Here is a 14,298-nt window from a genome sequence, read left to right as displayed (position 1 = left end):
GCTCTATTTTGGTCTCATCAGACCACATGACCTTCTTCCATTCCTCCTCTGGATCATCCAGATGGTCATTGGCAAACTTCAGACGGGACTAGACGTGCTGGTTTGAGCAGGGGGACCTTGCGTGTGCTGCAGGATTTTAATCCATGACGGCGTAGTGTGTTACTAATGGATTTCGTTTAGTTTAGTTACCAGGTCCAGCCATCTAGTTTTGGGGGCGGCATGGTGCAAGAGGTAGAGCAATTGTCTTTGGAACTGAATGTTCCTGGTTCGATTCGTGGCTTCTCCTAGTGTGTTGAAGTGTTGTTGACCAAGACACTGAACTAACTGTTCCGCTGGTGGATGGAAGCCTACTGCTCACAGTTCATCCATGATGGGTTAATTGCAGAGAACACATTTCCCCATGAGGATTAATAAAGAATAAATAATTATGATTATTATTATTACTTTTACCCTCCAGGGAATCCCACAGTGTTGGAACAACACTTAAGCTCAGCACTTGCTTATTTAATAATAATGATAATTATAATAATTTATCCTTTATTAATCCCGTGGGGAAAGTCTGACATATGTAAAATTCAGAAATTTTACATAATTTCCAGTCAGAGTCCAGTCAAAGGTCTGCCCAGTTTCCCCTGGGCAGACCAAGGCTCAGCCTCGGTTTCCAGCCAATCTCCTTGCGCAAATTGTGTTTTCTCTCTTAACACTTTGTATGGGATAAATAGTTTGGAATTATCTCATTTAGACAGTGAAAACAAGCTTCTACCCAAGATGCGATTGGGTTGATGAGCCCCGGTACGATTCCCATTGACTGCCCAGGAAAGAGTAATGGCAACGAGTCAGACTTAAAGTGCTTAGAGTAGGAAAAGGAATTTTTCAGCAGCGAAGTCTCCCAAGTTGTTTACAAACTATAGAAAAGAACACAAACAATCTATTTTGAAAAGGGACCTTTGGGTGCTTCGACATTCTGTCATCGGCTGATTCCGATGATTCTCTTTCCTTTCATTTCCTTGTGTTGTGTTTTAGCTTCCCGCACTCCGTCCCATCTTTTCCCCTTTACCTATGCTCTCATTTGTCATCCCTCCATCTTACTGCTCTCCTGCTTTTGTGTTCCCTCCCATTTTGACCCCGTGTCCCTCCTTCACCTCGATCTCCTCAGGTCTCCTCTCTCCTCCATCCTCCCGTTCCTTGTCTCAGGAGGACAGATCCATGCAACTGACCTCGGTCTCATCTGCGCCGGTACGAATCAGACAAGACACATTAAATGACACAGGCTCGACCCTGGCTCCTCGTGGCCTGAACTCCCAGTATGCCTTATTTACCGGAACATTCCTCGCCATGCTCTACCGTCATCATAGTGACTTCTCTTCAATTCACAAGTGCTCTTCCCCCCCTCTCTGCCCTGCGCTTCTGTACTGCCCAATTGAAACGGTCTCTGCAAGTGGCGGACGTGAGATGCTATTGCCACAGAGCTGAGAAGATTGCGGAGAGACATCACGTCACGTGATTCCGGATATCAGCCAGCTTTCCTCCTTTTAGCATTCCCTGCATTTATGTCATATTTCTAACAGGGTCTGTTAAAGTAGTTGAATTTGCATCATATGTAATTATAGTTGTTTTTTGTAAAAGCTAGTTAAAAAAATGACATTCTATTTAATTTGATTTCTATATTTCAAGGACCTGTTGCACCATATTTTAAAACACCGATAAGATTCCTCAGTAAAAACAATTAATTCTAAATGTTCTTTTGCTCATTTATCTGTTTAAAATACAACTCCTCACAGTAAAGTGTCATAACAAAAACTTCTAATGCATTGAGATGCTGAAGATTGAATTGGATAACCAGTTGGTTCATATATTGGAAGTTGTTGAAGTTGCAGTAAGCATCACTAACTGTTATCAATTCTATGTCTCCGTAGTCCTGTTCAACCTATCACTTCCTCCAGCTCCTCACTGGCTGCATGGGAGCATTAGAATTACATGTTTTCACTCATTTACTCAAATTTGATCATTTTTCATTCTGTCCACATCTGCCACATCTCACTATTTCCAGAATTTAGGTCTCCTTAATCATGTCAGTCCTTCTGACATGTATTTCAGCTTTCTTTAAATGTCCAGGCCATTGAATGAACTTTGGTGGAAAAAAGAATTCCAGGTCTGTTTTGTGACGTGGGTGGATAAAGGTACCTGAAACCAGAAAATAATTTATTTATCAAAATTAATTTCTAATCTGTTATTACATTGGCAAATTTGTTTTCAATGGGCATTTATTGAGATGTTTGGCCCGAGTGAGTTCATCGAATCCAGTTGTAGCCCAGTCTAGCTTTCTGATGAATCAACGGTCAGTCCAACTCCCTTTGATACCTCTCTTTGTGAATAATTTTCAACCATTAAAAGCAGAAGATGCAGGAAATATTGTTATGTGTAGTGACCTCAATTTACATTTGCTAAGATGACCAAAAATCCTGGTGCCCAGGCTTCAAACCATCCAAAGACCAACGGGTGCCATCACTAAGCCCGTCCACTGCTTTAACCGTCTCTGGTCCAAAGTCAGTCTAAAGTTTATCACAATGTTTGTCTTTTTGTTGATCGCCTCCGTTTTTTTTCCCCTCGATTTAAAGGGCTGTGATTCAGTCAACTTGTAATTCAATCGACATGCATTGTTTTGACTTTGATCGATATTTCTTGCAGAGCTCAACCAATAAAGATGATCAGTACATGTTTACGGCATCACTGTGACAAAAGGGTGTTTCTCTCCTGAGGATTTATGTCTAGGATGGCTCGCTCCAAGGTATTTTATAATTGAATTAATTTTTTGGAGCACATTCTAAGCACTAAAAGCACTTAATTACCTATTTAACAAGGAATATAACCAAACACATTCTTGTGGTTCAGACAATTTTAAGAAGTGCAGCAGTTGCTTTTTCTTTTTTTTCTTTTACTTAGGGTTTGCATTAAGAAGCTAATGCTAAAAACAAAACAAGCAGTCTGGTCTGATTTTGAACTCAAAAAATTTCAAGTCTTTTCTGATAATATAAATATATATATATATATATTTTTTTTTTATTATTATTATTTTTTATTTTTATTTTTTATTTAAAGTAATTTTCAAACAAAGACCTTGGCACATGTGCGTTCAACCTGGTGGGGATTTTGGTGATTCGGCAGCACAGCCACCATGGTCATTTAGTGACAGTAACAGGTTGGGCAGCTTTAACAGAACTCAGCAGCAGCCTCTAGTGGCCAGGTGGGTCACGGTTTTATTGATACAACAATTTGTTCGTGTTTGCTTTGGCTTTGCTCCTTGATATTGCCTTTTTAAATGTATGCATTTCTATTGTCAAAAAAAATAACAGTCCGTTTCCCCATAAGGTTAATACCAGTCTGGTATCTGGTTGGCATGTGTCCTTGGAATTTTCATTCTTTTCATTCTTCTCCTTCCCACATGGTGGGCTTGGACACTTGGTTGCTGTATCCCCCAGGGTTAGTTTAACACATGTCTGTCAACATGTGTCCCCCCCCAAAATGGGATTCTTTCTACACGTTGGACTTGATGAGCTGCAGAGGAGTCAGTGATTCCCTCAGGTTCGGTTTTTCGGTTTCAGAACTCCAAAAGTATTTGATGTAAACTCCAGGTGGAAGATTTGTCATGCTGTCCTTCAGGTGCAGGAAAGTGAAAGATTTATCATAGAGGATTAAGTTGTGCTCCTTTTAACAGTTTTTTTTTTGTTGTGTGTGTGTGTGTGTGTGTTTGAAAGCTAATTGTCAGTATTCTTATATTTTGGTTCAGGTTGTTATTCTAAAATGCCCTCTAACACACAGCAGAGCTCTTATGTCATCAGACTCCGTTCATATTTAATGGATTTCCACAGGTAAGTCATACAACCACATGTTCTACGAACCCCCTTCCTTTGAATACTGATTGCAGGATAACCGGGATGTGGCCGCCTCACGGTCCTGTCTGCCCATGTTTTAGGGCCAACAGGGAAGCAAAGCAAGATTCTGGCTGCAAACAGCTGCAAGTAATTCTAAGTGTCTGACAGAACTAATGCAAGTTCCATCATAGAAACTGAATCTAAGCTTGTGCTTGATACATTTGGATTAATTGCATATTAAAATCTGGTTGTTATCCTGCTTCACTTCTCTATTCACTGATGCCAAGTCAGTTCAACCTACAATATTACAGCCACAATGTACAACGGCATTTTATCTTGAAGAAAAGTTAAGTGTATTCCTCTGTCTTCCGGTTATCAGATATACAGGCCACAACCAACTGCAGATGGAAAATATTATACATACTAAGTATATCTGTATTGAAAAATGTTGTCTCACTACTTAAAATCATGAAAATCATGAAATCATGTCCTAGATTTTCTTTTTTAAATATAGAATAATTAATTTTTATTTTTCATAGAAACTTAACTTTGCTAGAATTCTCCTCCTTAATGGCCCCATGAGCATTCTAGAATAGTCTTAATGAGTCTGACAAATGAGCTTAAAAGCACCAACGGTTCTTACTTTTTGCTGTAACTAAGCGTTCACATCCCAAAATATGAGGAAGAGGGACCCTGGATTTAAGATTCCAGAGGTATTTGATTCAAGTTTCCTGTTAGATTTCAAATGTAAAGTTAATTTCCCTTTTGCTCCCTCATCTGTCTCCAGTTTGCCCCTGGCCACTGACCTGATCGAGACGTGCATCGACGACGTCCTCAGAGCTCCTGTCGTTCCCTCTGCGGCTGCCGCGGATGAGGCGGGGCCAAGCAGCAGCGTCACCGGCGAAGATGCTCTCAGCCTTGCAGGTAACGAGATAACTCTCAGAAACATTTTGTTGCCATTCAGATGTTCAGAATATTCAAATCCTTTTTCGAGAGTTTCTCTCTTAACATTGAGTGTATTTAAGTCTGAAACTTGGCTATTTTGCTGGCATCATAAGCCACTTTCAGAAACAGTGTCCAGCCTGAAATTGTTTCCAGGAACTAGCTTGAATTTTTTAGCCATGCATTCCCACAGGCAGTAAGGGACCACAATAGTGTGACACGAGCGTCTGTGACTTGCACCTTCAGCCCCACACTCAAAAACAAACCAGCGCAAAGAAAAAGAGGAGCCGGAAATCGAACCAGGAATGTTCTGTTCCAAAGATGATTGCTCTACCTCCTGCACTATGCCACCCAAAAAGACCCTGTTTTTAAATATGAGCTAAAATGGTTCCAGAAACCAATGTCCATGGTCCCTGCTTCCTTTGCTATACGAATGCATGACAAACATACTAGTTTCTGAAAAGGTTTTTGAAACTTCTAGGAGTTCCTACGTGCGTTGATAAATTCAAATTGATTGGCAACATTAACCCAGCACATTTGTATTTAGACACAGTAAACACACCGGTCTTTCCTCGTCTCCCACTGCCAAGTGCAACATACTCTTCATATTTCCTTGTCTTAGCTTTCGGTTGACTTTTGTTTGTCTCATTATCGCCTTCTCTCATTGCATCATTTTGGGTTTGTTCACAGAACTTCATATCTCCTGCTCTGTGATGTGTGTGCGCATGCGCGGGGCAAAAAAAAAAAATCATTAAGCCATAGAGCTAATGCTCAGTGCGCACTCTTAACAACGAGAGCACCACTGCCACCTACTGTGGATGTGTTATTGAAAATAAGCAGGTTCCCCAAGCAACGAACTAAAGTCTTACTGGAGTCGTAGGGCACTTCTGTCATTTTGGTCGTGAAATGTAAGATTGTTATCTTACAGTTTATAGTCCCAGCCTATTCCGAGATGTAAAACTCTTAAAATCTAGTCTTAGATTTGAGCTGGATTGACATGAAACTTTAAAATTAGGCTTTTCAAAGTCTTTATGATGTAGTGGCACCATAAGCGGTAATTTGTCGAGGTTTGACTTCATTACCGTGTAGACATCCCTTCAGGTTTTATATTTTCTAAATTCTTTTGAACACATCATGGTATCAGAGCACATTTTTATGTTCTATATGAAAATATACACTTGTTAAAAAGAACAACTTTTCACAATGTGTGCTTTCCTTCCTAAGAAACAGCAGCTCGTCTGAAGCAGCTGGAGCTGGAAAGCAGTCCGTTACCTTCTGCCGCGAAGAACATAAATATCAACATGGTCATGAACAACCAGGTGAGTGCTGAGCCTTGTGCTCAGCTGCTCCTCAGGATCTCCGAACCGAAAGATTGGAAGTTCAACCCTAGAAGACGCCAACCTTCACGTCAGCGCAAAGAGCAATAGTCTTGCTAAAAGAATTTGTTTTTCTTCTGTAAAAGGAGGACATTGTGAAACTGACGGAGAAATCTGGCCTGAGCAGCACAGGCAGCGGCAGCCCGGTGGTGACCCCACTGCGCACCCCGGAGGACCTAAAGAGCAACATCCTGAAGGCACAAGTGGAGGCAGCAGCCCTCAAAGTGAGCGAGCGCACGAACACACACATCTGTCCAACACACTATGAGTTTGTGTCTGATGACTCGTGTTTCTTTCCGCTGTGCAGGGATGTTCGGAGGAGAACGTCACCATAGCTGGAGACAAAAACTGTAACGTGCAGGAGGCTACGGCCAGGTGGGAAGGTTTCCAACTCTACCACTGCGTTAACTTTATCCGAATAAAGTTAGAGAAGCAGCTTAAAGAAAGTTTAGGAGTCCAGGGGTTACACTTCAGATATGAGCTCAGTCTTAAGATGGTTCACAACCAAAAGAAGCCATGTCTTATTGTAGTATCATAATTCTAATTCTCCTGTAAAGGTTCATTTACTCTGCTTACATGCATATCCATTGTCAAGCATCACTGCCCACACCCGTACCTGTACGTCCTTCACATTGCCATGGTTATTGGCAACCACTAGAGGGCAGTGCAGAGTTCAGAGTTCTGGTATCTGTCTCAGACAACAGAAAGACATGTAACGTAGATGGCAATGTTCTGCAGTCATGTATTTACTAACCGCTGCATGTGAACATAGAATTCTTCCATCCATCAATTATCTACCACTTATCCTGGGTGTGACGCTGGAGGCTACCCAAGCTGTCTTTGGGCGAGAGGCGGGGTTCACCCTGCACCAGCCGCCAGTCAATCGCACGGCCAAATATAGAGACAACCAAGCATTGCCATGGGGAGAACATAGAAACTCCCCGTTGTTGTTTTTCTTTTCTCCCCCCAATCAATCCTATTCACTCCCACAATAATGCGTTTTCCACACAAACATAAAGTCTAAAAAGAACATTTTGCTTTACCTTTAACTCAAAAATTAAGAATGTGTCACACATCAATTCAGCCATTTAAAGTGTTGACAGTTCCCCTTAAACTTTTAAGCAAAGTGATTATTCCTTATGCGGTTTTACTGCCCTGTTTTCCACAAGAGACTTTTAAAAGGCTTTTGCCAGGTTTCAGGTTTATCGGGCTGTTTTATTGTAATCAAGAGTCAGTTAGTACTGGAGAGAAGCCATTTTCACTTCTGCTCGATTGTGTCGAAACCAGGCTTCCTCCTTTCTCCCCTTTAATCTTCCCAAGTCATGCCAACTGTCGGTGCATTGTCTCGGCCAATCGCGGCACTCCCCGCGGCCGGGGCTGATTATCGGCTTGAATATTCATGAGGATTATTAGCAAGGCAGACAATGTTGTGTCACCTGCAAGAGAAGTGAAAGAAGAATCACAAGAAAAGTGCCAAGAGGCCTTAAATGCTTCAGTCCCGGCAGATGAAGGAAATCCTGTTGTTCTCGACTCACTTTCATGTCCTGGAAATAGCAAGGAAATAATAAATTTGATATCAGCTAAAAATAGCATAAAATCCCCAAAGATAACTGCCCGACGATTAGCATAAATTACCAGGATGTTAGTTAGATCTTCTAAAAGAAATGGCTCCAAAAATGTACGTGAAAATCCCACCGAAATGTACCTGTAAGATACAGAACCGGAAAGATTTAGAACGTATGGAACAAAATTGAAAAGGTAAAGTGAAATTCAAACTGGCTGTCTGATGGCAGGCTGAAGCTGCGAGGCGGCCGATTGGGCAGTAACTCGTCCCTGTCCATCAGCGGACGACCCGATGCTCAAGACTCCTGGGAGCTCCTGAAGCCGGCCTCGCTGGGCTCCTCAGCAGGGACCAGGTCAGATCACAGAAAACCAACCATTGCCCTCTTCTCTTGTCTGCTGACACAGAAGAAGGATTTTGGAGATGTGAATTGAATGTCCCTAGAAGTTAAAAAAACAAAGCAACCTCTGAATAATTCAGGTCACTGTCTCTTTATAAAAGAACTCAATCTTAAATTATTGCACAGCAGTTTTATGAGCAACGTTTTTCAGCAACCATCCTTGCAAAAATGGCTCAGTTATGTCTGTTATGTTAAAAAAAATCAACCTCAAAACATCAAAAATCCTAAAATAGTCAAACCAAAGCACATGGAAAACCGATTGTAGGTTTGTTGCGTCCAGTTTTTGGTGACACTCGGTGGCAAATTAAAGTACTGCGTCCATCACATGATGACTTCTGCCTGGATACCAGAAGCTCGGTCAGAGTTTACCATAGGATGACATGCGAACAGGGGCGTAGGTGCTTGACTCAGCAATTTTGAAGGTACTTATTGCTAATTGCTTTTAAAGCAAAGGAATTCAGCTACTGGGATTAACATGGGTTCGTCATGAACTTTTGGAATTATCGAGATTGTTGGTTGGGGGAAACTGGGTTTTTGAATGTGAACTTTCGATTTGAGCTCTGGTCTTGTTTCTTCTTTGGATGAGCCACTGACACAAGGACCGAGATCCAGGAGCCCTTGGTTTCTAAACAAATCCAGACATGGAGAAGATAGCTGTTGGACCTTTGGATAGACAGGAAATCAGGCATTGGCCCACCCGACTCACCACCTGGATCAGAAAAATATGAGCATTTACCTTGTGAAATGCTTGAAAGTAAAATCCAAGACAAGTGCTTGGGTTATCAGACATTTCTCTGTCAGGAATACACAAATCTGTAACTCCAAAATGCACTTTTTTCATTTTCTCCTCCATCCATCAGTGCCGAGAGATTAGCAGAGGATTCAGTCCCTCCCCTTCCCAAGATGTCCTCGGAGGCTCTCATCGAAAGCGTGACACTGAAGGTGAGACGATTAGCCATCGTCCGACTTGGATGGGTTGCCGTGGAAATGAGGCTTTAACAAACCATGCAAGAGAATGAATGCTGTTCACCAAGGCATGACGTTATTCATGAAACGCCACAAGTTGGCAGATGTTGGGTTTGAGTGATTGTCAAAGGTTGTGCTCGAGGACTGATGCGCCGAAAGAACACCATTCTAATATGACCTTCATTCAGGTCAAATCTGAGGAAGCTGAACTGCCAAAGGCGGCTCGTGCCCAGTCCGACAACCTCATCGACTTCAATGATCCAGTCCCTGTGGTTAGTCCTTGATCTCCACATTCAAAACTTAGGCCTCCTGGTCCCTCACATGGCAGAAATACACTATAATCCAGAAATGTCTTATTTGAGCACTCCCTCCATGGAAGATTTCAAGTGAATTTATGAAATAAATGACATTTTTCTGTTATCTAGCAAATAAAGGACAAAATTAGGTCTCAGGAAGTGGTTGATGAGGTCAGATCAGGATTCAGGCTCTCATTTTTCAGACTAACTGCTTTCTTGTGCAACCTGACCAACGGTGATCCTCCAATGGGAGGACTATAACAAGCGCTTCCTTTTCACACTGATTTTCTTCCAGTTACCAGCCGTGCAGCAGCCGAAACCTCTCATCACTCCTCGCTGGATCATCCCCACCAATGCTGTGAGTGACGCCACCTGCCTGTATTGTGCAGCTGTCTCTCTCTCTCGTGTGTGCGAGCGTGTGTGCGCGTGCGTGTGTCCTGTATCAAATGTCTTAGAATATTGTTTTCCAGTATTTGGTCATTTAGTTTCTGAACAAGCTAGCAGCTCCAACAACTAGAGACTGACCACCTTCCTTCTCCCTCGTCCCCTTCTAACGCAGCCTCCCGGCGTTTTTACTAATGGCCTGCTTGACCTCGAGCCCCCCGCTAAGGTCGCTCCTCTTCTCCCCGCAGATGGGGGAGCAGCTCTCACCCCAGCCTTCCCTCACCCCGCCCCCCCTCGTAACACCATCTCCTCCAGGTAAAAATTCACTGATATACCTTTGAATCTGCGTCTGGCTGCGCTGTGACCTCTCAACATGTATGTCGTATAAGCTTGCACCCATCTGGATGAGCATGAAAACACCAGCCACTGTAATGCAGGCTTTCACCACGGGCCAAATCATAGATAATTTTTCCGCAGAAAAAAGATCGGTTATTTGAAAAAACGGGGATTGTTCTCTGTAAAAATTTGTTTTATGTTTCAGTGTGAGCGCTTTAAGTCCAAGACCCTCAGTGAAACTTGCTGTCAAATCTTAAAATAACACAGATAAAATGTCCACATGTGTACCGGGGGCAGAACGTCCACTCGCCACGGCAGTCAGATCAGTCGTGAGATTTTGTCCGCTGATGAATACCCCAGTGTTTGGTGGCCGTCCTCTCCTTCGTTGTGAACGCGCTCCGGCCGTCATTTGAGAACACTACACGTTTTGTCTGAACGGCTTCCCGCCTAAAACAGCTGTAGGCACTAAAAGCCTCCGCATTCATCTGATTGGGGTTTGGCGAAACAAGCTGTTGGGAATGACCCACTGTGTTAGCTTGAGGGCAGTGGGCAGTGTCATCTGTTGCCCCCTGGGGGGAGGGGGCTCCTATTACAGTGTCATTTTGCATAAATACAGCAAGGCTTGCTCGATCCTGACACAGAGAGCACCACGAGTCACTCGCCTGGTCCCATCATGCTTTTTGCAGCTGATGTAGAAAACACACAGTGGAACCTTGACTCACAATTTTAATTTGTACCGTGACCCTGCTCATAACTAATTAAATTTCCCAATTGAAATTCTATTAATCCGTTCAAGACCCAATTTTTATGTGTTTTTAAATAAGAAAAATGTACTTCGTTAATAAATAACAAGTATTAGTACATAATAAAATAAAAACTGGTTTCATCAAGTATATTTAGAAGATTGGATGAAAATGCTGGCGGTGCCACAGAAGGTTTGGGGAGTTTATCTTCTCAAGATCCATTGCTTAACTCAACTTACTAGCTACACACTTAATGCTACGATGAATTGCTAAATTTGACTTGCATACTTTGCCACACTTGATCACTAAACTTAATTTAGTGACGGCGTGAGCACTGGTAGTCTTTTTGAAATTATCCCTTTGCCTTGACCGGCTTTGAATGACTCCTCTGAGCCCTGTCTGTTGATGTTCCTGCCATCAGCAGCACTGAATTCCAGTATATGTCTCCTCTGGTCTTTAGATGATAACTTCTCCATCTCTTCGTGGACGAGTCCACAACACGCACACCTCATGTGTTTCCATGATTTTCTCTGGGCTGCCTCATGGCGGGCAGCACGTCCGACCGTTTTTAAATGCCACTTCACAAACAGCGGCAGCCACGTCGGTGTCAAATGCTAATCCCGCTCAGACCTTGTATCACAAAGCAAAAAAAAATCAACTGAGCGATGGCTGATATCTTGGAAAACTCGCAAGTTGATGCACTCGTAAGTCGAGTTTCCACTGTAGCTGGAACCCGGAACAAGAAATTAGCCTGAAAGTGCAGGTCTAAGGTGTCCGGCAGCGACATCTCACCCTCTGCCATGTCTTGCAGCCCTGCCCCGGAGGACGGAGCCAAACCAAGAAGTCTCCTGACCACTGAACTCTGATGGAGACTGTGAGGAGCAGCGGTCACTTCATTAACCCCCCCCATTGCGCATGCACACACACACACACTTGTCGTAACTGGGCCAGTGGACCCGACGTTGTTAGGATTCTGAGTGACCCACAAGCTGATCCATCCAGTCAACAGAACCTCGCCTCTAAATATTACACATCCACAACCGGCCGCTGACCGAGGGGGGGGTTGAGGATTTGGTTTTGTGCTGCTTTTTTTTTTTTTTTTCGTTTGTTTGTTTCATCGATAGAAATTCATTCCATTGGATTCCTGCTACTCTGAGCTTTTGTGAGCACTCGCAGCTGAACGGCACTGAATGAAAAATGGAGACCGCAATAGAGCCAGAACAAACACAATAGGGCAAAGGCTCCTGAGCCGGGAACAGATGGACTCTTAATGTCATGAAGTTTAGAAAAGGTACTCTTCTTCTATTACAGACTTTTTTTGTAAAGAAAAAAAAATCTATTCAACATCCTTGAGTCACTGGAAACGGAGTCATCTCTGAAGAATCACTGGATCGTCTCTGCAGCACTGGGCCGCTCTTATTCAAAAACAGTTGTGAACTGGCCATCACTTTTAGCGTCTCTACCTTGAGTTATTTACCTGTAACTGGACTTTCTTTTTCCTTTTTTTTTTCCTTTTTTTTTTTTGCACAAAAAAGTTTTTAAAAAGATTCACAGGTGCATTTTGCATTGGACTGGGGCCACTGCATCCTCTTGTGGCCACGGCAGGAAATGCCTCCTCTTGCTCTCCAAGTAATTTGTATGACCTTAATATGCTGAATATGGTGAAGGTTTTCTGAGAATAAGAAAAAAGAATAGAAAATTAGGGAGGTATGTTTACTGAAAACTGGCACATTTCTTTCTAATTATCTAAATTATGTTCCTTGAACCTGAAATTCTTAAATGTGTTTTAAAAGTGTGAACGTGAAATCACCATATTTCAAATGCGAAGCAAAGCGTTGACATTTCTGTTTTCACGTCACTAAAATCGCAAATCTCCAAAATTCAAACTGCATCTGTGACATCAAATCCTTTACCCCCCTTGTGCTTTTATTTCAGTACACAAGTATCAAGGCTTTGTTTTTAGTCCAAACAAGAACACGATAGTCTTGACGTTTTATCCTCAAAATGTGACGATGTTGTCCTTTTTTTTTCCCCCACCGTGATGTTAAATTAAAAAAAAAAAAAAAAAGAAGTGATGTAAATCCTGGAAAATCACACTAATTACTGAAATGACGTGGTAGACGATGTGTACATGCGTTTGCTGAAATCTGCCTGTTAACATGTCGACCCCCAGGTCACAGGAAGCAGCAGCTGACATGGAGACCCAGAAACAGCTGATGTTAAATCCTCAAACTTGCTGAAATTTTTTGTTTGTAACTGGAGGATCCTCTAAATGCATATTTTGTACTCCTGTGGAATTGATCCATATTTCTGACCGTATTAATGAAGTGTATCACACTGACTCTTAAACAGTAGAGTTGTAGACCCTGCTTTTGTGTTTTTTTTTTTTTTTTTTAATTCCTATTATGCCATGACTTATCGATGTCCTTGCTAACGCCATCGTCTGTCTTCGACCTCGTATCAGCGACTGCTATTTATGCTACTGTCCAGCGTCCCGAGCGTCCCGTGTTGGAAAGCTCACAGCGGGAAATGTGTCATCCGCACGTCGGCTGGCTGTAGATACGAATTAGATTTATATATTTTTTAAGCTTTGTTGACTGTGTTGTTATGGCGCCGAAGAGTTTCAGCGTGGAGACGTCCGCTCATTATAAAAGCGGACTGGATATTGTAATGTCCTAAAAGTTATTTTTATCTTTTTTTTTTTTTTTCCCTGAAGTATCCAATCATGATTCAGTAAAGCATTGCTAGGAGTCAACTGTTCATTGTTGTTATTGCTTTGAGTTTGTACAAAAACGGAACCTATTTTTAGTTTTTTAGTAGATTAACTTTAGTTTTATTACAGACCACCATATTAGCTCCCCAGCAGACTGATTTGTAGAGTTAATAGTGAATATATTGGATTGTCAAGTCTCCTGAAATCCCAGTGAACTGTACAAAACAGTCTTGTAAGCTTGTGCTCTCCTGGAAAGTTCGGTTTATGAATTTATTTTTTTCAGTCATAAGCTTATAATTTGAACTCTTGAAGGAGTCCCGCTCTTCATCACTAAAATCAAATAAGCCCACAGATATTTTGTCTGGAACACTTTCCTTAAAGTTTCAGTCGTGGCAAGATACAAAATGTTAATTTCAGATAGACTGAATAACAGAAATTATGTCAACAGATTGACTGATTGGGACTACGGTTGGGTCAAAGATTACTAAAATGGATTGTGAATACTGTAGTGTAGTTGTAAAAAAAGATATTTTGAAATCTTGTTCCAAGAGATGTGATCATTTATACTTTCCTCCTTGTATTTTCCCAGCAGGCAGACAGATGAGCCTTGTAAATTATCCGGACAACGAAACAGCACAAATAAATCCAGAAGACAGAAGCAAATGTAGGGAATGCAGCCGTGATAAACGCCTTTTCCAACAGAACACAG

General features: G+C 42.1%; 1 protein-coding gene across 5 annotated transcripts in view; it reads left to right on the top strand.

Annotated features, from left to right (window-relative positions):
- epb41l5 (erythrocyte membrane protein band 4.1 like 5) overlaps positions 1 to 13,636 on the top strand; it is a 38,949-nt gene extending 25,313 nt beyond the window's left edge. Inside the window, exons 17-26 of one of the 5 annotated variants that reach the window (XM_086145298.1) lie at positions 4,660 to 4,796; positions 6,039 to 6,133; positions 6,277 to 6,414; positions 6,498 to 6,565; positions 7,984 to 8,106; positions 9,012 to 9,093; positions 9,306 to 9,389; positions 9,709 to 9,771; positions 9,973 to 10,112; positions 11,688 to 13,636. In XM_086145298.1, the coding sequence (XP_086001424.1) occupies positions 4,660 to 4,796; positions 6,039 to 6,133; positions 6,277 to 6,414; positions 6,498 to 6,565; positions 7,984 to 8,106; positions 9,012 to 9,093; positions 9,306 to 9,389; positions 9,709 to 9,771; positions 9,973 to 10,112; positions 11,688 to 11,742 (985 nt within the window). In that variant the 3' untranslated portion in view covers positions 11,743 to 13,636. The remainder of the gene's footprint in view (positions 1 to 4,659; positions 4,797 to 6,038; positions 6,134 to 6,276; positions 6,415 to 6,497; positions 6,566 to 7,983; positions 8,107 to 9,011; positions 9,094 to 9,305; positions 9,390 to 9,708; positions 9,772 to 9,972; positions 10,113 to 11,687) is intronic. The other 4 variants (XM_086145299.1, XM_086145300.1, XM_086145301.1 and 1 more) reach the window with 4 other exon arrangements.
- The last annotated feature ends 662 nt before the right edge of the window (positions 13,637 to 14,298 follow it).

The sequence above is a fragment of the Fistularia commersonii genome, chromosome 4 (assembly GCF_037954325.1).
Source record: "Fistularia commersonii isolate RoL2024-O1a breed Wild chromosome 4, RoL_Fcom_v1.0, whole genome shotgun sequence".
NCBI classification, from domain to species: domain Eukaryota; kingdom Metazoa; phylum Chordata; class Actinopteri; order Syngnathiformes; family Fistulariidae; genus Fistularia; species Fistularia commersonii.
The sequence above is the reverse complement of the archived record's forward strand: the minus strand, read 5'-3'. Positions and strand labels throughout refer to the sequence as shown.